The 21,786-nt window shown below is 42.2% G+C and overlaps 1 protein-coding gene across 1 annotated transcript in view; it reads left to right on the top strand.

Annotated features, from left to right (window-relative positions):
• Positions 1–20,295, top strand: part of TSHR (thyroid stimulating hormone receptor) — a gene marked incomplete at both ends in the record, with an annotated part of 126,731 nt that extends 106,436 nt beyond the window's left edge. The window contains 2 exons of the mRNA XM_084240791.1: positions 16,015–16,203; positions 18,882–20,295. Of these exons, the coding sequence (XP_084096917.1) occupies positions 16,015–16,203; positions 18,882–20,295 (1,603 nt within the window). The remainder of the gene's footprint in view (positions 1–16,014; positions 16,204–18,881) is intronic.
• Positions 20,296–21,786: the final 1,491 nt, after the last annotated feature.

Below are 21,786 nucleotides of genomic sequence, written 5' to 3'. Positions count from 1 at the left end.
TCTCTGTTCCAGCCACTGTGCCTGGGCTGCTTGTCTGCACCTCTGGCTATGTGGCAGATACTAGCCCACCCTCCCTCACAGAGGAGGGAAATCAAGCCCAAGGCCCTAATCAGCCTGAAGCTCCTGGTCTTTCTCTCTGTGTTTGGCGAGTGGAGCCTTGGGAGCAGCTCCCTTGGGGAGGAAGGGACGCTCCTAGGGTGGCAAGCCAGAGGAAGCTTGTCACTAAGCTGCTCTTCTCACAGACTGTGAAAGGAGTGGCAAAGACAGGCCTCTTGCAGTTCCCCAGACCCAGACCAAGGGGACCGGGTCGTCGGAGAAGCAACCCAAGCGAGATATACCTCCTTGTCACACACCCATGTTTCTAGAGGCACTGCAAAGGGGGCGCCATTTTTTGGTGTCTAAGAAGAGCTGTGAGGAAGGTCACAGAAGAAGATGAGGAGAAAGTAAATTATCACCTTTCTAGAAGTGTGTGCCTGCTGGCTTCTTGCTGAGAACAAAATGATAGGTTACCTCCCCTTGGAATCCTTGGGCCAAAAAAATTGTGTCAACAACCCAGGATAGTGGGTTCCCCCACACATCCCCAAACTAATCCGAATTTATTGATCGACAGCATATCTTATAACCATGGCCACTGATAGGAAGAAAAAAGATGAACATGTTCGGTCACAACAATCTATAATGATAGGGTTACTCTTTACAATGATTACAAAATCATTTGCAGAGCATTCCCCAAGGAATGGACTAACTCTTGGTGGGAGAGAGAGAAAATGGAGTTATGGCAAACACCCTCAAATTTGTACTTCCTCAGTTGGCTAAAAACACAACTCCTATCATGTTCAAAAGCTTTTTACTTTAAGAAAAGTAGTTCTCCAAAGCACTGAGAGGCACTGTCCTAGAAAATGGTCTCAAGTGATCAACCAGGGATTCAGTCTGAGTAAATGCTTGCATATCTAGGCCAAGCTGAAAAATAGAGTAGGATGACTTTCATCTCTAAGAAACAATCATTCACAAATTCATTGACTGTTTCTTGCTGGTTTTGCTAAAGTTGATTGTTTAGAAGAGCATTTTACCATGATCAAAACTGACAAATCATAAGCATGGCAGACCTCTCCTGTCACGTCCTCTGCACCCCTCAGCAGTGTTTTCGGCCGTCTGCCTGTTCTGCTCCCCACTCTGTCGCTGGTGAATTCTCTCACCCTCCTGCGCCTCTGGCCTGTACCCCAGTTCTTGTATAAAAAGATAAATCTTAAAAAAAAAAACTGACATATCATCTCATAAAGGAATACGTGCTGAGTCAATCCTAGGAAAATAATTGCACAATTTTCTAAACCAATTCTGAAATGATTTATTAACTAAGTACCACCTTAGCCAGTCATGAATCTTAAAAACAAAAAGCAAGCAATAGCATAATTCTTTAAAGATTTATTTTATTTATTTATGCATGCAAGAGCTGGGGTGTAGGCCAGAAGTATGGGGGATGAGAGGATTCACCAGAGACAGAGTGGGGAGCAGAACAAGCTGAAATACACTGCTGAGGGGAGCAGGGGGTGAGACAGGAAAGGTCTGCCTGAGACTTTAAGCCCTATGCCACCAGGGAGGCCCATTATAGAATATTTTCTTCTTTGCAATTTTAAGTATAAATAAATTTGTCATTTAGTGAGTGCATACTAGACTGTGCTAAACATTTGCATATAATTTTTTTTCTTTCAATCCCAAAAGATTCTGACTTCTCCAACACTGCTCCTCATAATGTATGGTGATTTCATCCATATGAAATCTCATTTATTTGTATGACGAAGAGAAAGGAGACTATCCAGAGTCAACCAGATGAAACAAAATGCATCTACTGCTACTCTGTTTTGTAGCAAATTTCATTCATGATTTTACAATTAATTAAAGAAGCTGGCAGTAGGCTAACTGATAAGAGGAGTAAATCAACCTGGGATTAGAGTGGGTCAATAAATAACCCACAAATAGAAACACGAGAAGCAGATTGTGGTGTATACAATTAGGCACTCAATTCTCCCCAAGTAAACATGAGTGGTACTAAATTATTTGACTCTTCTGTGATGTTCACTCTTTGAACAGATGGAAAGAAATAAGGTAGTTCATGGTTTGTATTCTGACACACTATCTGTACCAATTCCTGAGATCCATTTTATTAATTTTGGTCTGTTTTGGAATCCAAAAGAAATAAACACCCTAGAACAAATTAGGTATCATGGAAACTGTCCTCCAGTCACTAGAGTGATGGCCATTTGGTGTGTGCATAGGGGGTGAGGGAGGAGGTGGGGGGATTCAACATTGAGGAGAAAGATATGTCCATATTTTAGCATCTGACTATTGATGATAAAATTGCATCATTTGCTCTCATCATGGTGCCGGCGCATTGGCATGACTGTATCACAGGAGATGAGCAGTTTTTTATGCAGGAGCCATTATGTTGAAAACAACAAATGCCATGCGAGTCCATAGGACATGGAAACTATAGGCTTAAAAGACGTGTAATCTTACAAACTCAAGGTGTTTGAGAGAATTACAAAGCAATTTTATTTGTACTGAGACTTCAAAAAAAGATTAGTTTTATGACCATCTGAATTTTTTGACAAGTATTTTCTCATTAAGAATAGCAACCTTGGGCCTCCCTGGTGGCTCAGGTGGTTGAGCGCAGCGCTGTGAAGCTGTCCGCAGCCTCTGCAGTGCCGGTTCAATCCCCGCTGGCCTCACAGCAATCCACATGGCTCAGCAGACCTCTCCTGTCTTGCCTGCTGCTCCCCTCAGCAGTATATTTCAGTCAGTCTGCCTGTTCTGTTCCCCGCTCTATCTCTGGTGAATCCTCTCACCCTCCCGCACATCTGGCCTATACCCCGGTTTTTGTATAAATGAAAAATAAATCTTAAAAAAAAAAAAAAGAATAGCAACCTTATTTGAGCTCCAACTATGTACATGCTAGGTTCTTCACACGTAGCCTATCACCTTGAGTCTTCTTATTTATTCAGTGGCCCATCTTTATTGAACAAATGAGAAAACTGGGTGTAGATAGAGGTCCCAGTTAAGTCACCGAAGGCAGGGGCAGGGAGTGCTGGCCATAAATGCTAGTGCCAGGATGGAAACCCTTCCCTAATTGAGAAACACATCTTTTCCTGGAGGCCAGGTCATCCATCCCCTTTCACATAGGACTGTTCTAGCACCTGTTGCATTTTTCCAGCTTTTTTTAATCAGGTTTTTTAAAACGTTTGCCTAAAACTGTTTGGTTCTTTTTTTATATACAAGTTTTTTGTTAAGATTTATTTTATTTATTTATGCATACAAGAGCTGGGGTGCAGGCCAGAGGTGTGGGGGGAACAGAGTGGGGAACAGAACAGGCAGACTGACAGAAACACACTGCTGAGAGGAGCAGCGGGCAAGACAGGAGATATCTACTGCATCATGTGGGTTAGCACCTGACCAGGGTTCAAACTTGTGCTACAGAGGCTGCTGATAGCTTCATAGTGCTGAGACTTAAGCCCTTGCACCAACAGGGAGGCCCCTAAAACTGGTTCTTTATTGTCTTACCCCCTCTCAAAAAAAAAAGCGAAAGTTCTCACAAATAGCCTTCAGAGACGCGCCGTTGATCCCCACCCAGGACACTGTCCTCTGATCCCATTTGGTCCTTTCTTCCTCATCATTGTTCTGCTCCAGTCACCCTGAACTGGCTCTCACTGCAGGGGCTGTGCAGGGGCTGTGCAGTGCACTAGCTCCTTTCTCTACTGAGAAGGCTCTTAGATATACATGGGATGTGCTCCTTCACATGCTTCAATTTTTGCTGAAATGTTCTTCTCATTAAATTCCTTATTTAAATTTGCAAGCTGTCCACCGCTCTCAACCCCACGTCCCTCCTTTAAATTTCTCCATGATGCTTATGTCTGTCTGACACACTAGATATTTTAGACATTTATTTCTTTACTCTCTGTCTCCCACCATTATTATATAAATGCAATGAGAGTAGATATTTTGTGTATTTTCCCCACTGTTTTATACAATGTCTTGTGCATAGTGGACACTCAATAAATATTTGATGAATGATGAATAATTTTAGTCAAAGAAATAAATAGGGCAAGGTTATTTTTTTACTTTTCTGTTCCTCAATGGTTTTTCCTGGCATTAAAATTAAAATGAGAATACCTCCTTCCTTATGGGTTCTCAAAAATGAACAAACATAGAAGCTAAATACTACATATGAACAATTTGCAAATTTGCGCTGTAATTCAATCCTCATGTGAGGAAATTAGACATTTACTTATGAGTCCCTAGAGTTTTGAGAGGTCCTTAAAGAGAATACATAATTTTAAAACATACTATTGACTGATGTGGAAGCATAGACATTTATGCAGAATGCAGTTGAGAAATGTGTCTCTCTTTCTCCCCATTGTTGTTTCTGATCCCTTACCCTCTGTCCTCCCTTAAACCCCTTATCAACTTGGACTTTCATACCCATACCATCATACTTTACCACCCCAAAATCTTTTATATTATCATCTGTGAACTCCAAAGTCATTTTGTCCCATATCTCAAAGATTTCAGTCACTGATTTATTGATAACACTACTCCTCTTATAACTTTTTAGTGATGTTAATATCCATATGGATCATCTTTCTTTTACCTTGGCCTATGACCTCCATTTCTCCAATAAATTTACCCTCCAGATTTCACTTTCAAGGTCATGCCCTAGATATGTTATTATCAGGTCATTGCTACATTACCTGTCATTACTACGAACCCTCAATAATCTCAATCTCCATATCTTGTTCTTTCCTTATCTTTACTTTTAGTACATTAATTACTCTAATTTTTTTGGCCCTATTAGGGCCCATTTCTAAAATTTCAGTCTTTCTCCTCCTTCATGCTATCACTCTTTCATTATGCAGGTTAAAGTCCATGATCTATAATTATAAACACTGATTTGTATACACAATTAGCTATCTTCTTTTTTATCATTTGCCTAGAAAATCCCTACCTTCCCTAGACCCATTTCCCTACCTACTATGAGCCTAGATTTGCAATTGAGTGTGGCAAGTGGTTTCACTTTACAGCATTCATTCCAGTGGGGCCCTCAGCGTTGCCCACCCTCTATTCATTCTTCCACTCTTTTGGATGAATATGTCTGTCTCCTTCCCTCTCCCCAATTCTCTGGTCTTTCTCTCTCTCATTCTCAAGCCCACTTGATCACCTTGGCTTTCATTTCATTGAAAATAAAACCAATCAAAAGAGAATTTCTCATGCTACCCATCTCCTGTATTTTCAAGGATGGCCCCTAACTTCTTACTGTCAGATTGCCAGGGGCCCCTATTAGTTCTTCTCATTGTCTCTATCTTCACACATGTCCTTGGTGATCTCATTTACTCACCGGCTCTGCATAATGCCTAGGACACTTAAAATGGAAATTTCCAATTCAGAAAACTCTTCAAATTCCAGACTTACAGCACACTGCCTATCTGACATTGCCACCTAGATATCTAATAGCTATCTCAAACTGAACCTGTCCAAAACTGAACCACTGAGTCTCTCTAAATACACTTCACCTGAAGCTTTCCCCATCTCAGGAAATGGCAACCCCATTCTACTAGTTGTAGACCAGAAATTGTGAAGTTATTCTTGACTTCCCTTTTCCTCTTAATACCCCATATCATATGCTTCATGATGTCCCATTACCTTTTATATACAAACACCACCATTCTCATGACCTCCACAGCTACCTCTCTGTGACTCCACACTATTATTGATCTCCTTATGTATCCATCCTTTGCTCCCTTTGATTTACTTCCAAAGCAGAAACCAGATCAATACTTATAAAATAATGGAGGGCCTCCCCGGTGGCGCAGCAGTTGAGCGCTGGGTTGCAAAGCTGCCCGCAGCCTCTGCAGCACCGTTTCAATCCCCAGCCACCGGACAAGGGCCCCACATGGCGCACAGACCTCTCCTGCCGCCCGCTGCTCCCCTCAGCAGTGTATTTCGGGTCCTTCTGCCTGTTCTGTTCCCCGCTCTGGCTCTGGTGAATCCTCTCACCCTCCCACGCCTCTGACTATACCCAGTGCTTGTATAAATAAATAAATAAATAAATAAATAAATAAATAAATAAATAAATCTTAAAAAATAAAATAAAATAAAATAATGGAGATTATACTATTCCTGTAAAGGTGTTTGATCTCACTTTGATAGAGACAAAGTCCTTTGATGACCTACAAGGCACATATATTCTGGCTCCCCATTACCTCCTACATTCCCTACCCCTGTCCCATCTCAGCCACACTGGCCTCCCTGCTTCCTTAAACTTACCAGATGTGCTCTGACCACAGAGTCTCTATATTGACTCCTTTATGCCTGGAATGCCCCAGATATCAACGGCCATGCCACTCGCTCCCTTACCTCCTTCAAGTCTTTCCCCCACTGTCTCTTCAATTAGGCCTTGCCTGACACCTTCCCCCATATCTAACTGTAACTCCAGAGTTAGTTAAGGTTCTTCCTTTCCTCTTCTTCAAATTCCTTTTCCCCATGGTACTTACTATCATGACATCAACACACTGTATGTTTTATTTATTTTTTTCAGTTGTCTTTTTCTCCCCACTAGACTGTAAGCATGAGAAAACCAGGAATTTCTGCCAGTTAAGGTTACCACTACAGACTTGCATCTAGGACTTGAGACATAAAAGGCCCTGAATAAATTTGTATTGGATAAATGCATATCATGTTTCTAAATTAAACAAATTAATTAGATAAACTCATTTTCTTGAACTTAGAGCTTCTAATCCTTAAGCTACTTTTAACTCAGTATTAATAAATTAATGAAATTCCTTTTAAATAGTGAATCTTCTTTCTTCTCTTAGATGCATTTCCTTTACCAATTTACAGATGTGACTAGTATTTTTAATAAATCAGCTTCCACATATTGACCTTTAGAGAAACCCACATTCATTACAAGCAACCATAAAAAGGATTTGTAATTGCTGTTAAAACATTAGCAGGTCAATGAGTGCTTATTTAATTTGCAATTGAATTCACCAAAGGTTAATCTTAAATAATAATCAGTGACAAAATATCTCACACAAAAAAGAGATTGTCCCAGTGTTTGCCAATACAAGACTCCATTGTTCTTTTTAGAAGCAATTTGTTCTTCCTATGACAGAGAGTATCAGTTGGCTCTTTTTTCCCTGGGCTTCATTAAAATTCATGATATTTCTTGCCATTTATATAATTCTGGAGAACTCACTCCCTTCAAATTCAGGTCTTTACCTTCATTAGACATTTAACTCAAAATGACCCCCATGACCTTGGCAACCAGGCTTCAAACTGCACGTACTGCTCAGCTGCATTCTGTTTGGTGAGTAAATGCTTGCTTGAGATCAATTCTCATGAAGTTTAGTGCCCATTGCTTGATGAGCTCTTTGTAGAAAGTACCAGAGTCAGTGTGATAGAGAGAGGTTGTCCAGTTTGCGGCCACCATCCTTATGTCTGCTAGCCACATGGACTCATACAGGAGTCTTCATCCCTTAGCTACTGATAGTTTTTCTGCACTTGAATATTTTTTAAATTTCACCATATATTGAAGGTTTTACTTTAGAAAAGAAGATATACTATAAGGAAATCCAAATGGTCAAGTAAAAATTTAGGTGAATAGAGAAAGAGCTTCAAATCACTTAGAATTACCCTTACTTTGTGTACTTGGGTGTACTTGGGGGTTTCTGCTGAATGAGGCTTTTTTTTTCAAGTGCACAGTTAGGACACACTCTCGTGTACCTCAGTGCTCAAAAAAGGACTTGTCCTAAGCACTTGCCCAGCTCATGTGCCACAGGGAGTAGTTATTACAAAAGTTAAAAGTGATGCATTGAACCTAAGCTTTATTTCCTGTCTTTTATTTCCTCTGTCTTCCTTTTATTTCCTCTTCCTATTCCTAAGAGTCTCCTTAAAAATACAGGAAAAGAAATTTTAATCTACATAAATCCACAAGGACAAAGAGAACAAGCAAGGATACATTGATAGTCTGGAGAGCGACAGAATCCTGGGGGGTGGCAAAGAAGGAAGGCTAAACCTCTCGTGCCCACTGCAGCACAGAGTTGGAGGCAGTTGCCTTTCCTTACAGAACCTCTGAGGTGTGTGGGATTTAGAGGTGATGAGTGTGGCCTGAGGTGAGAGTGAGACATGGTCCTAAAAATAGAATAACTGAAAGTCTATATCTGGAAATGTTAACCCTTTGCCCCATTCATGCAAAACATCGTGAGTCAAGCACCTCCCTTCTAAACTTGAGCTATGAGGTCTCTTTTCTGAAGAAGTTGAAAGATCTGAAAACAAGAGACCTCCATATTCTGACACTTTAGGTTCCAACAATATAATGACCAACTCCCTACACTACAGCCCTAGGTAATGGGCGCTAGCCCAGCTCCCAATCAGATTTTCAGTGTCTGGCTCTAAGCATAAATGAGGAGCTGAGAATTAATAGCCAAAGTATGCTTTTAACATGAAAAGTCAAAAACCAAGATAATCAAATGAGGCACAGGGGCCAGGAGGGGGGATAGGTCAGCCTGGAGGAACCAGTGATTGCAGAGAACAGAAAAGAACTTCCAACAAAGCTGTAACTAATGAACTGAGATAAAACTGAGACATTAATCCCTATAACCACAACAATGACAACAATAATAGTTAATATTCGTTGAGAACACACTGCAAGCTGCTGTTCAAAAACCTGAGAATAACCGAGGCACAAAAAGGTTAAGTGACTAGCAGTAAGTGCAGAAATCAAGATCCAAACCCAGATAGTCTGAATTCAAAACCCATGCTCCTGGGCCTCCCCTGGTGGCGCAGCGGTTGAGCGCTGGGCTGCGAAGCTGCCCACAGCCTCTGCAGCGCCGGTTCGATCCCCGGCCGCTGGCGAGGGTCCCACATGGCGCGCAGACCTCTCCTGCCGCGTCCACTGCTCCCCTCTGCAGTGTATTTCGTCAATCTGACTGTTTTGTTCCCCGCTCTGGCTCTGGTGAATTCTCTCACCCTCCCGCGCTTCTGACTGTACCCAGTGCTTGTATAAATAAATAAATAAATCTTAAAATTAAAAAAAAAAAAAAAAAAAAAAAAACCATGCTCCTAAACACTATGTGTGTTCCCTCAGATATGCAATTAAGAGGGGAAGAGAAAACTCAAAAATGCTCCTTAAAATATATTTATGCATTTGACAAATATGTATTCAGAGTCTTCTGGTTTTTAAGCACCAGTTTAGGTGGCAAAATACAGTATTGAATAGAACAGAGACCCAACTCTCATCAATATAAAATTAAAAAATTCATAGTCAGGCATGGAAAGGCAAATGCTGCATGACCTCACTTCCATGGGAAATTGTCAGAGTTGAACTCGTAGTTACAGAGATAGGATCATGCTGGTCAGAGGCTGAGGACAGGAGGAAACAGGAAGGTTAAAGGCATAAAGCCTCAATTACCCAGGTTGAGAAAGTTCTCAGGATCCACTGGGTAGTTTGGTGAGACTATAGTTCACACTACTTGTGTACTTGAAATTCGCTAAGAGAGTAGATCTTAGGTATTTCCACCACATTAAAGTGATAACTATGTGAATTAATGACATGTAACTTAGCTTGCTTTTGGTAATCATTTCACAATGTATACATGTATCAAGATATCACATCGTACACCACAAATATATAAAGCTGATATTCATCATCTATATCTCACTAAATTTAACAATAAATTTTTATTAATTTTTTAAACTTCAATAGAAGAGATGAAATATACAGTCAAGGATTTCTAGCAGAAGCCTAAGTAAACATAATAAGAGAAAGATGGAGATATGTCAGATGGATCAAGAAAGTTCCTTTTTCTCCAGAGAGGAAACATAGAAAATGAAAGAAGTTATTCTGGAAACAAAAACAGCATTGTCCTAGAACTGAAGCACACAGGTCCTGCACAACATCTCATACCAGGGACAGGGACAGGGCCACAGAGCCATTTCCTGATATATACATCTTGCCTGCATTTATATGTCTTATATCTTATATGACATCTTATATGTCATATCTTATATGACATCTTATATTTTATATGACATCTTATATGTCAGTACAGCTGGAAGAAAAGTAAAGAGAGAGAAATTGTCATAAGAGTGGCCAGCGAGTTCAAAATAAGTCACTGTCAAAGAGCCAGAAACTGAATAACATCATGCCTCCCAGAAGTAACACTGCCTGGGTACTAGAATACCACGGAATAAAGCCTATAAGACACTGAAGAAAAGTGATTTTCAACCTAAAGTCTTTTTTTTTTTTTAAGATTTATTCATTTATACAAGAATGGGGGTATAGGTCAGAGGCGCAGGAGGGTGACAGAATTCACCGGAGGCAGAGCAGGGAACAGAACAGGCAGACAGACCAAAGACACTGCTGAGGGGAGCAGCAGGCGAGGCAGGAGAGGTCTGCCATGCCATGTGGGTTTCTTCCTGGCTGGCCGGGAATCGAACCCACACTGCAGAGGCTGCAGACAGCTTCACAATGTGGCGCTCAACCCGCTGCACCACAGGGGAGACCCCTACCCTAAATTCTTATAGCCAGATCATGTGTCACCTGAATGTAATAGTAGGGAGGGGACAAAGTCATTTTCAGACATGCAAGAACTCAGAAAATATCTCCTTTCTATGGCCTTTTTAAGAAATTACTTGAAAATGTGTTTCAGTGAAAGGAAGGAAAGAATCACGAAAGACCACAAGGGATTCAGGAAGAGACTCCCATTGGATTCTCTGCTAAGAAACTTGAACTTCATTGTGCAGACATTGCAGGAAGTCTGGGTTCAGTGGAAAACAGTATAACGAGACCCAAGTTTTAGGAACATCTATCCTAAATCTGGAGGTGGGGTTGGTAGGCGTTTCCTGGAAGACCAGGAAGTTTTTGTAACACTCAGGTGAAAGGTAACTCAGACCTAAAGTGAAGTGGAAGTAATTAGGATCGTGAGACTGTAGGCATACAAACAACTGAGCTACCGCAATTGCATTTTTTTTAAGAATTATTTATTTATGCATATAAGAACTGCGGTACAGGCCAGAGGTGCAGTGAGTGAGAGGATTCACCAGAGACAGAGTGGGGAACGGAACAGGAGGAATAACTGAAATCTACTGAGGGGAGCAGCGGGCAAGCCAGGAGAGGTCGGCTGTGCCATGTGGGTTGCTCCCTGGCCGGGGATCGAACTTGTGCTGCAGTGTCTGCAGTTATCTTCATAGGTTGCATCTTAACTCCTTGCGCCACCAGGGAGGCCCTCAATTGCATTTTGGTGTAAATATCTGTGGCCTAAATGTAGGACAAGGGCAAAGACTCCAGGAAGACACAGGTCTAGAAGACAGTGGACAAAGAGCAGAAAATAAAGAAATACAAGTTGAGTTCGTGAGTAGAATCATTCCTTTTGGAGAGGAAATGGAGAGGCAGTGTTGCATCCATTGGAAAACAGAAAGGAGCTCTTACCTTCCATTCTGATAACACCTAGCCCATGTGATTAAAATTGCAGATTTCTGAGAGAGGTTAAATTGGGGGGCAGGGGCGGAGCTGGAGAGGGTATTTGTTCTCCCTGCTTGTCTCTGTATTTTCCCAACTAGCGTGCAGGGAACAGGCTGCATCAGGAGAGGGCAGCCCCACAGAAGCACTTCAGGAGCACCTGGCTTAATGGAGCTGTAGAACTACATCAAGTGGCTCCTGCAGTGGGGTGTGAGATGGCTCCAGATGGATGGTAATTTGGAAATAAGTGGCTTCAGCCCCGGAGATGAGGTTAGAAAGGTAGGCAAGGGCCAGATAGGCAGGAAGTTGAAGGGGATAATAAGTAAATTAGATATTATTAATGGTACATTGGGATGTTACTGCAAAATTTAAGACAGAAGAGCGACCTTACTGAGCCCCTATTGTTATAGGACAGGGAGAGGGGCAGCCCAGACCCCGCAAACCTGCCTATTCTAAATGGGTTCTGCCATCCGCCGCATCAACACAAAACATAGGAGACTTAAATGGGAAGGAACTTTAATACAATTAGGAAACAATACAGGAAAGGCAAAGAATCTAGTTTCTAAATGAAGCATCCAGAGTTACCCGTCCCCTCGTGGGTAAAAGTCCATCCATATGGGATTGGCCCAGAACAAGGCCCCAAAGCCTGCCACAAGTCTAAAGCATCTTCCAGTGGGGACCCACAGAAAAGGGTCAGAAACTACCAGACAAGCCCCGAAGGAAAAGAGCAAAATCAACATCAAGATAAAAGCTGCCATTGTCACCTCCCCACGGGTCTCACCCACATCTGTGTCACCCAGCCCACGACCAAAAGACAAGCGCAGTTTCTTCACATGTCTCTAGGCTCCACGCGCCTCCTCCAGGTCTCCTGGCTCCACCCTGCTTCCTTCCTTCCTCAGTCTCTTCTGCCGCTTCTCCTCTTCCTGCTCAGCTCCACCCTCCCTTGGGTGGGGCAGGGAACCTCCCCCTTTCCTGGGGACCACCCTGTTACAATATGATGACCATGACTGCCCTGTAGAAAATGAATTGGAAGAGGGCCTCCCCAGTGGCGCAGCGGTTGAGTGCTGGGTTGCGAAGCTGCCCGCGGCCTCTGCGGCGCCGGTTCGATCCCCGGCTGCTCCCCGGCCACCGGAGGAGGGTCCCACATGGCGCGCAGACCTCTCCTGCCGCCCGCTGCTCCCCTCAGCAGTGTACTTCGGTCCTTCTGCCTGCTCTGCTCCCCGCTCTGGCTCTGGTGAATTCTCTCACCCTCCCGCGCTTCTGACTGTACCCAGTGCATGTATAAACAAACAAACAAATAAATAAATAAAAACATGCCTCTATAAAAAAAAAAAAAAGAAAATGAATTGGAAGAGAGTAAGGTGACAGGAAAGTGATCACAACAAGAGATAACACAGCTTAAACTAGAGAGCTTAACTAGAGATGCAAATACATGGATTTAAGATTCTTTACAGTTCAAATCCACAGGTTTTCTTGCTAGATTAAATAGAGGAGGGGTAGATTGAAGAAGGGGTGGGAGGTTAAAAACTAAGTTTGGGATGCACCTGTTAAATTGAAGATGCCTGTGAGACATCCAGGTGTAGATTCCAAACAAGCAATTGGACATACAGGTCAAAATCTAAGCTGGGGTCCTCCCTGGTGGTGCAAGGGGTTAAGACTCAGCTCTATGAAGCTATCCGCTGTCACTGCAGCATGAGTTTGATCCCTGGCCAGGGAAGTGACACACATGGTGCAGCAGACCTCTTCTATCTCACCCGCTGGCTGCTCCCCTCAGCAGTGCATTTCAGTAGATCTGCTGGTTCTGCTCACCACTCTGTCTGGTGAATCCTCTCACCCCCTGCACCTCTGGCTTACACCCCAGTTCTTGTATGCATAAATAAATAAATCTTAAAAAAAAATCTAAGCTGGACTTGAGCTCAGATAAGAAGGTAATTCATGTTTATTGAGCACGTACTACATGCCAGGTACCCATTACGTTACAGATGTTTTGTCATAAGGTTTATATACATTATAAACCTGCTTTCTCCATGCCTTTTCAAGCATCCTTCCAACTTGGCCTCTCTGGGACCCAACTAGAAGCCACCCGAGAAATGCTCGTTGCAGAGACTCAAACAAACCAAAAAACCAATTTCTCCCTCCCAGATTTCTAATGAATCCCTGCAGGGTTGCTGCACCTGGACTTGTGTTCAGAGACTTAGTGATCAGGGGGGTGCAAAAACTCCTAGAACATTTGAACCTAAACACTCTAGACCTAAATTATAAGTATGGCTCTGCCCTTTGAAATAATGCAGATTCCTGGACCCCACCATCAGAGATTATATTTCAACTGATCTGGGATGTGTCTGTAATGTAGGTGATTCTGATGCTAGTCCAGGGACCAGAAACCCCACTGTGCAGAGTGATGAATTACCAGTCTTCACCAGTTATCTGCCTCAATGATCTCCCCCCACTTAGATCATTAAAGCAGTTTTTAAATAAGGCTCCAAATTCATTGGCACGCCTCCCTTTGAGATGTGGGTTCCATGTTCCTTGCCCTGAGACCTACCAGTACTGGCTCTTGGAATGTTCCAGCTGCCTCCGATCAGGATGCTCTTGAGATGTGAGAAGCCACCAGGATGTGAGAAGCCCAAGCCACATGGAGAGATTACATCGACAGTCCCAATCGAGTTTAGTTTTGAGTCCTCCCAGCCCTGATCCAAATGTGCAAGTGAGGAACCTGCAGCTAATCCCAGCCACTGAATAGCCCTGCCCCCAACTCTCCCCAGCTGAGCCCAGACAACACAGAGCAGACGTGAGCCATACCCATCACGGCCTGTTCAAAATCCTGACCCACAAAAACTGGTGTTCATAATAAAAGATTGTTTGCTGTCACTTGTTTTGGGGTGTCTGTCATGCAGTTACTGTGATCGTTACAAATGTGTTTTCTCAAGCAATAAGTATTAAAATGCAAACACCTCTTGGAAGGATAAACTCTTTCAGATGCACACACAGTGTATCCAGCAGACAGCAAAGGAGGAAAAATGAGCCAAGAGAAGTTCTCTTGCTTCACTGACATAAACGCATCAGTGGATAGAGAGACATATACATTGCTTCAGAAAGTTGGAGGCAGGAGGATGGCCACATCTTGACTACATCATGGCTGATAGAAAAAGAGGTACCTCAAAAGGACAGATGAGGAAGGAGAATAAAGCACATTAATTTATTTCTAAGACTGGATCTAAAATACCCCAATCCTCTCACAAACTACAAAGTTGTTCATTTATGCCAGTTTCCCGAGAGTAATTGCTTAATGTTAAAAATCACCTGGGGATCATATAATAACAAACACCAATGGTAACTCTTACCACCAGACCAGTGTGGGAAATGCTAAATTACAGAATTTTAAAAGTTAATACTAAACAAATAGCAAATGTGAAAACTTTTTCAAGGAATCACAGTTCTGTGGTGAGAATGGGGTTAATACTCAAGCTTTGTGTTTATAGAAAATGAGTAGTGAGTTCTAGCAGCCCTGAATCCCTGGGATGTAAATTCCAGCTAATCCAATTACAAAGACATGGAGGAAGAAGTCATCAATATTGTAATTCACTGCCAGTTAGACACCACTGATTATATGAAATATTTTAAATGCAACTGTAAAACAATATTTAAAATTATAAAATATGCAAAAACATAAGGAATAGTTCATGAATATTCTGATAAGAGAGATGTTAAGGTTCAATGTTCAGGATCTTAGGAGAGTTAGTATTTAATAGAAGTAAAAATGATGAGGAATGACAGGTAACCTGGGATTGAAAAGAGAACAGGACACGTCACCCTAAAAGCCACATTTTAATTCCATTTTAGCAACCATTTACGTTTTTTTCAGCCTCCCTGCCTCTCTCATTTTCAGAAGTCACTTGAATTGTTCACTTCAGATTGTTAATATAAAGTTACTGTGATTTTCTTTGCAGAAATACATGCACTGCCTCCAAAGACAGAGGGGATGTGGCTCAGGGGCATGAACTTACCATGTAATGGGGTATGACCCCCAAGTTCCACATTATCAGGAGATTTTTCATGATTGGGGTGTTGATCCATATCAGTGAGCAAACCCTAATCCCCATAGAGACTGAAAGCAATTGAAGCCCTTTGAACCTCCTCAAATGTATTTCTCATGCCTCTGGACACCCCTTCACAATTCTGTGGTATCATTTTCCATAGTAAAATTGACATCCATCTCTGACTCCAAGAGCTTGCATGTATTGCAATCGATAAAATAAAATGTCTGCTGAACGATTATTGTATTGATGGATACCTGAGTTCCAGGCAATAAAAGTGGGAGTCACTTGTAACAGATCAACCTAGAAGCTTAATATCCCTCCTTAGACCACAGGGTATATACTCAAGAGCAGGAAGGAGTGTGTCATCTCCCCATTAATTTCAGGCCTGTGTGACTTTTTGGCCAAGGACTCAAGAACCCTGGTTGCTCACACCCTCTCTGTCTTACTCTGTTCTCTCCCTCCCAGGGACATCTCTTATACCAGCGTCACCGCCCTGCCCTCCAAGGGCCTCGAGCACCTGAAGGAATTGATAGCAAGAAATACGTGGACTCTAAAGAAACTTCCACTTTCCTTAAGTTTCCTTCACCTCACACGGGCTGACCTTTCTTATCCAAGCCACTGCTGTGCTTTTAAGAACCAGAAGAAAATCAGAGGGTAAGTGGCAGGTGTCTGGAATAAGTGACGGTAGAAGTTGATTTAATTTCTGGGACTGGGAAAGAAGCTTTGTAGTTTTAAAAAAGGTGAAGAATTGTAAGCATTCCAAAGAAACATGAGATCTATGAGACAATGACTGCAGACTCTACATGGCTGCAGATGAGAAATAAAGCTAACTGGATTGCAGTGCAGGAGGTGAGGTTGGGGAGACTTGCTGAGCAGGATGAATACATCCCTTTGGGAGGCCTTGGTGAAAATAGCATAGAGGAGTGAATTGGCTTGGGAGGTAAGTAGATAGAGTGACCAGAACATATAGATGGAATAAACAGGTTATATAGAACTTTGCAGAAGCCATACAATATGATTTCTTACCTTTAGATGCAACACATATTAGATACTGCAAAACATATTAGACATCACAACTATGAGGACAAATTCAGACACACAGTACAAGCAATTGGATTACCTGGTCATTTGAACCCTGCAGATGCCACAACTCACTGGTTGTGTATGTGGGTTTTGGAGTCAGCCGGGTCTGTGCCCAGCTCAGCCACATCCTAGCTGTGGTAATTTAGCCTAAGTCCTTAATCTCCTCGAGCCTTTTCAGTGGAGCTCATAATGCCATCATCATGTAGGTTTTTAGATTAAATGAGATACTGAATAGAAAAGACCTTTCACTATTATCTAGAATATCATTGTTCTCAATAATAATAGCTATGTGTGATCTGTGTTGTCTTATTATCAGGCTAGGTATGCTGCAGAGGAGAGATGTTCTGCTTTTCCTCTCCATGCTTACTCTTAATCTTGTTTCCACTTACACTTTTACCTGCATTATTTTCCTCAGGCAATCCTCTGTTCTAACACTACCTTCATTTACGTCTTTCTCCCTGCCTTGATTATAGAATGCCTACTGGCTGATTTTCTGCGTTTACACTTGAAGTCAGAAATAGACTGAGATCTAGTGTTGGGGGCAGAAATAAACAGGAAAGTAAAACAGCTGTGCAAAGAAGGCCAATGCAGGCATAACACCTGCAGAAAATTAGGAGTGGGCCTGGGAGTGGCACTGGTGGGCTCTATACTGATGCCCGTGCCCCAGAATAAGAAAGGACTGGGGAAGGTGGTAGGATAAAGTGCACCTTAGGGGCAGTTCCAGATTTTTCATTAACCCCTAAACAGACTGGAATATAATAAAGTTAAAATCAAAATCAACAAGCAACTATAAACCAGAGACACACCACCAGGGAGGTGGGGGTGGGGGGAGGTGGGAGTAGGATCAAAACAAGGATGGTGGGATTGTGTGGGGACTATAACCAAGATGAAAATGCATACGTTGTGCAAAAATGAAAAATGATGTAAAAAATATATAAAATAAAAAAATAATAATAATAAAAATAGAATTCCACTGGGTGGTTTAGCCAGAGCCCAACAGATGAAGCAAACTCTGTGCAGCAGTTGAAGCAAGTTAAAGAATCCCTTTCAATGTGAGTCTGGTGGGCTAGTGAAAAACTGACTTTTATTTCTATGACATTGACCGCATGGTCGCTTCCATTTATGCATTTGTTCAATAAGTATTTGTTGAGCATCCACTATGTGTCTCCACAACAATTAATAAGACAGACAAGAGCCCTCTTGTACTGTACTGTTCTGATAGGTGAAGGTAAAACTAACCAGGCAAACAAATAAAAAGATATCAGATAGTGCCAGATGGAGAAATTAAACACAAGCATGGGGCAATTTATTCAAGATCAAGGAATTCTCCTTAGAAAGGAAATTTGAGTTTAAAATTAATAATGAGGGCCTCCCTGGTGGCGCAAAGGATTAAGCACCGCACTATGAAGCAATCCACAGCCTCTGCAGCATGAGTTCACTCCCCAGCCAGGGAGCAACCTACATGACACAGCAGACCTCTCCTGACTTGCCTGCTGCTCCACTCAGCAGTGTATTTCGTCAGTCTGCCTGCTCTGTTCTCCACTCTGTCTCTGGTGAATCCTCTCAGCCCCCACATCTCTGGCCTGTACCCCAGCTCTTGTATGCATAAATAAATAAAATAAACAAATAAATGAATGAATGAATGAATGAATGAATGAATGAATGAATAAAAATTAATGATGAGTAAAAGCAGCCATGAGTTTTCTGGGCAAAGAAAAGGAACATGGAGTTCTAAAACCCTGAACAGGAATAATAATAATAACAATAACCAACACATACACGGCCCTAACAATATTCAGTTGCTGTTTTAGAGCTTTAAAAAGATAAATTTGTCTAATTGTTCAACAATTCTATATGAAATAGATCCTCGCATTATCCCATTCTAAAAATGGATAAACCAAGGTTCTCTGACTTGCCCAAGGTGTGACAACTAGTCAATAGTAGAGCCAGGCCTTACCCTAGGAAGGTGGGCTTCAACGTCCATGCTTTTGTTTTTATATATCACTGCCATTCTTGAATTCAGTGTAGATGACAAATAAGGGCCAAGGTCACTCGACACAGGGGGAGTGGCAGGTGAGAGGGGGGACGTCATAGGAAATGATGTAGGAGAGACAGGCAGACCTAACCAGATCATATCAAATCTTCTAGGCTCATGTAGATGATAGCAAACACTCTGCATATTTTGCTAAGTGTTAGGGGAACCAGTCGCATTTTTCAGTAGGTGATGACTTGTGTCTGTTGCCTTGCAGTATCCTTGAGTCCTTAATGTGTAATGAGAGCAGTATTCAGAGCCTGCGCCAGAGAAAATCTGTGAATGCTTTGAATGGCCCCTTCTACCAGGACTACGAAGAGGACCCAGGAGATGGCAGCGCTGGGAACAAGGAAAACTCCAAGTTCCAGGATATCCACAGCAACTCTCATTATTACGTCTTCTTTGAAGAACAAGAGGATGAGATCATTGGTTTTGGCCAGGAGCTCAAAAACCCCCAGGAAGAGACCCTACAGGCCTTTGACAGCCATTATGATTATACTGTCTGCGGGGGAAACGAAGACATGGTGTGTACCCCCAAGTCGGATGAATTCAATCCCTGCGAAGACATAATGGGCTACAAGTTCCTGAGGATTGTCGTCTGGTTTGTCAGTCTGCTGGCGCTCCTGGGCAACGTCTTTGTCCTGATCATCCTCCTCACTAGCCACTACAAAATGACGGTCCCACGCTTCCTCATGTGCAACTTGGCCTTTGCAGATTTCTGCATGGGGATGTATCTACTCCTTATCGCCTCCGTCGACCTCTACACTCATTCTGAATACTACAACCATGCCATCGACTGGCAGACAGGTCCTGGGTGCAACACGGCCGGTTTCTTTACAGTGTTTGCCAGTGAGTTGTCAGTATACACGCTGACAGTCATCACCCTGGAGCGCTGGTATGCCATCACCTTTGCCATGCGCCTGGACCGGAAGATCCGCCTCAGGCATGCGTACGCCATCATGGTTGGGGGCTGGATTTGCTGCTTCCTTCTGGCCTTGCTCCCTTTGGTAGGAATAAGTAGCTATGCCAAGGTCAGCATATGCCTGCCCATGGACACTGAGACCCCTCTCGCCCTGGCATATATTGTCCTTGTTCTATTGCTCAACATAGTCGCCTTTATCATCGTCTGTGCCTGTTATGTGAAGATCTATATCACAGTCAGAAATCCCCAATACAATCCAGGGGACAAAGACACCAAAATTGCCAAAAGGATGGCTGTGTTAATCTTTACTGACTTCATGTGCATGGCCCCAATCTCATTCTACGCTCTGTCGGCCCTGATGAACAAGCCTCTCATCACCGTTACCAACTCCAAAATCTTGCTGGTTCTCTTCTATCCACTTAACTCCTGTGCCAATCCATTCCTCTATGCTATTTTCACCAAGGCCTTCCAGAGGGATGTATTCATCCTGCTCAGTAAGTTTGGCATTTGTAAACACCAGGCTCAGGCATACCGGGGCCAGAGAGTTTCTCCAAAGAACACCACTGGTATTCCAGTCCAAAAGGTTAACCGGGACATGAGGCAAAGTGTCCCTAACATGCAGGATGACTACGAACTGCTTGAAAATTCTCATCTCACACAAAATAAACAGGGTCAAATCTCAAAAAAGTATAATCAAACAGTTTTGTAGGTTGACTCTACACTAATGGCAATGATTGAGGGGCTTATACAAGGCTGGATTCTTGAATATGCGGTCCAACCACATGACGCACATGACGCACAGGTGACCTAACTTCTTGTACAGGTGATGTTTCATGTGGCAAGAGTTTGTCTCTGAAGAGGCACTGTTACTAGCCTGATCACCATCTCCAAGAAGGAAGAGTCTGAATCCCAAGTAAAATTAAAATACTCTATATTTTCTCAAAGACTTGCTTAATGTCAAATGCAGAAATGACATAATGTAAGATGCTCAACAGATACCACCTGAATCAAGTGAATGCCTGAGCTTCTCACTTTACAGAGCATTTCATACTGAAGATTAAGCAATGCCAAATGCTAGTAACTTGGTTGATGACCACCAGAAAAAATTGTCTATGTTGGCTCAATCTAACTTCATGTTCCCTGATATAACCAAAAAGAGTTTGATTTCCTTGATGCTAAAATGGAAACAGGATGTAATCCAGTCATCCAAGAGAGTCATACCCTTTCCTGATTATCACTGAGATTTGGATGTCCATAATAGCAATCAATTGCTATTATGAAACATGAGGAGGGGAAATGCTTAGCTTTGAGTTGTTTTTATGCCTCTGAAATTATTAATCTTCTCTTCACAAGGAGCTACCTGATATGACCCAACTGTTACGTGTTGCCTGGAAAAACTGGCAAGATTTCAGCTTCTGTGACCCAGCAAATGAAGACTTGATGTTCTTGGCTAGTCTCATAGCATAACAGACCTGAACTCTAGAAATATTTTTAAGTAGCAACAAGTAGAAATTATGAGCCGAGCATACTAAATTATCTGCTGCTTAATGAAACAGGCTGGACAGCAACTAACTCTTGAAACTTGAGCAAAATGTTGGGCCTCAAAAGTCTGTAGAAATGAAGGAATTTGATGGCCTCCTTCAGTTTTAAAATCCCATGTATATACATTTCCCTCAAAATGTATGTTTTCCTAACAAAGAAAAAAAAAAGCTCTAAGGAAGCAAAATCTACTTCTCCTGTCTTTTAGGTCTGCCATCTCCCAAGAATTTAAACATGCAACCCAGAAATTGTTTTCTTTGTTTCATTTTTGGTTATGATGTTACAACCAAAAATTCTATTGTGTGACCATATTGGGCTGGATCTGAATCACTCATCTAATCACTAGATCTATAGAGCTATAATTATGAAACCAAATGTAGATTCACAGTCATAAAATAGAATAAAACATGGTTTCACAGATGTTGGTTATTTAGAGTTACTATACACTATGCATATTCATTTCAAAACACAACTTGTCTTCAGGGATTGGTTTCTTTTCTTAGTCATTTCCAAGCTACAATACAATACTAAAGCAATCAAAAGAGGCCGCTTCACTCTGCAGCTATGAGCTCTTTCTGATGTTGATGATCACTGGGCATGAAATCTCCATTCCTGGGAAGTGCTCCCTTACTTAAAACAATCACACACTTTATCTATACAT

The sequence above is a fragment of the Talpa europaea genome (genome assembly GCF_964194135.1).
Source record: "Talpa europaea genome assembly, chromosome: 8".
Classification (NCBI taxonomy): Eukaryota; Metazoa; Chordata; class Mammalia; order Eulipotyphla; family Talpidae; genus Talpa; species Talpa europaea.
This window is presented reverse-complemented; position numbering and strand designations above follow the sequence as displayed.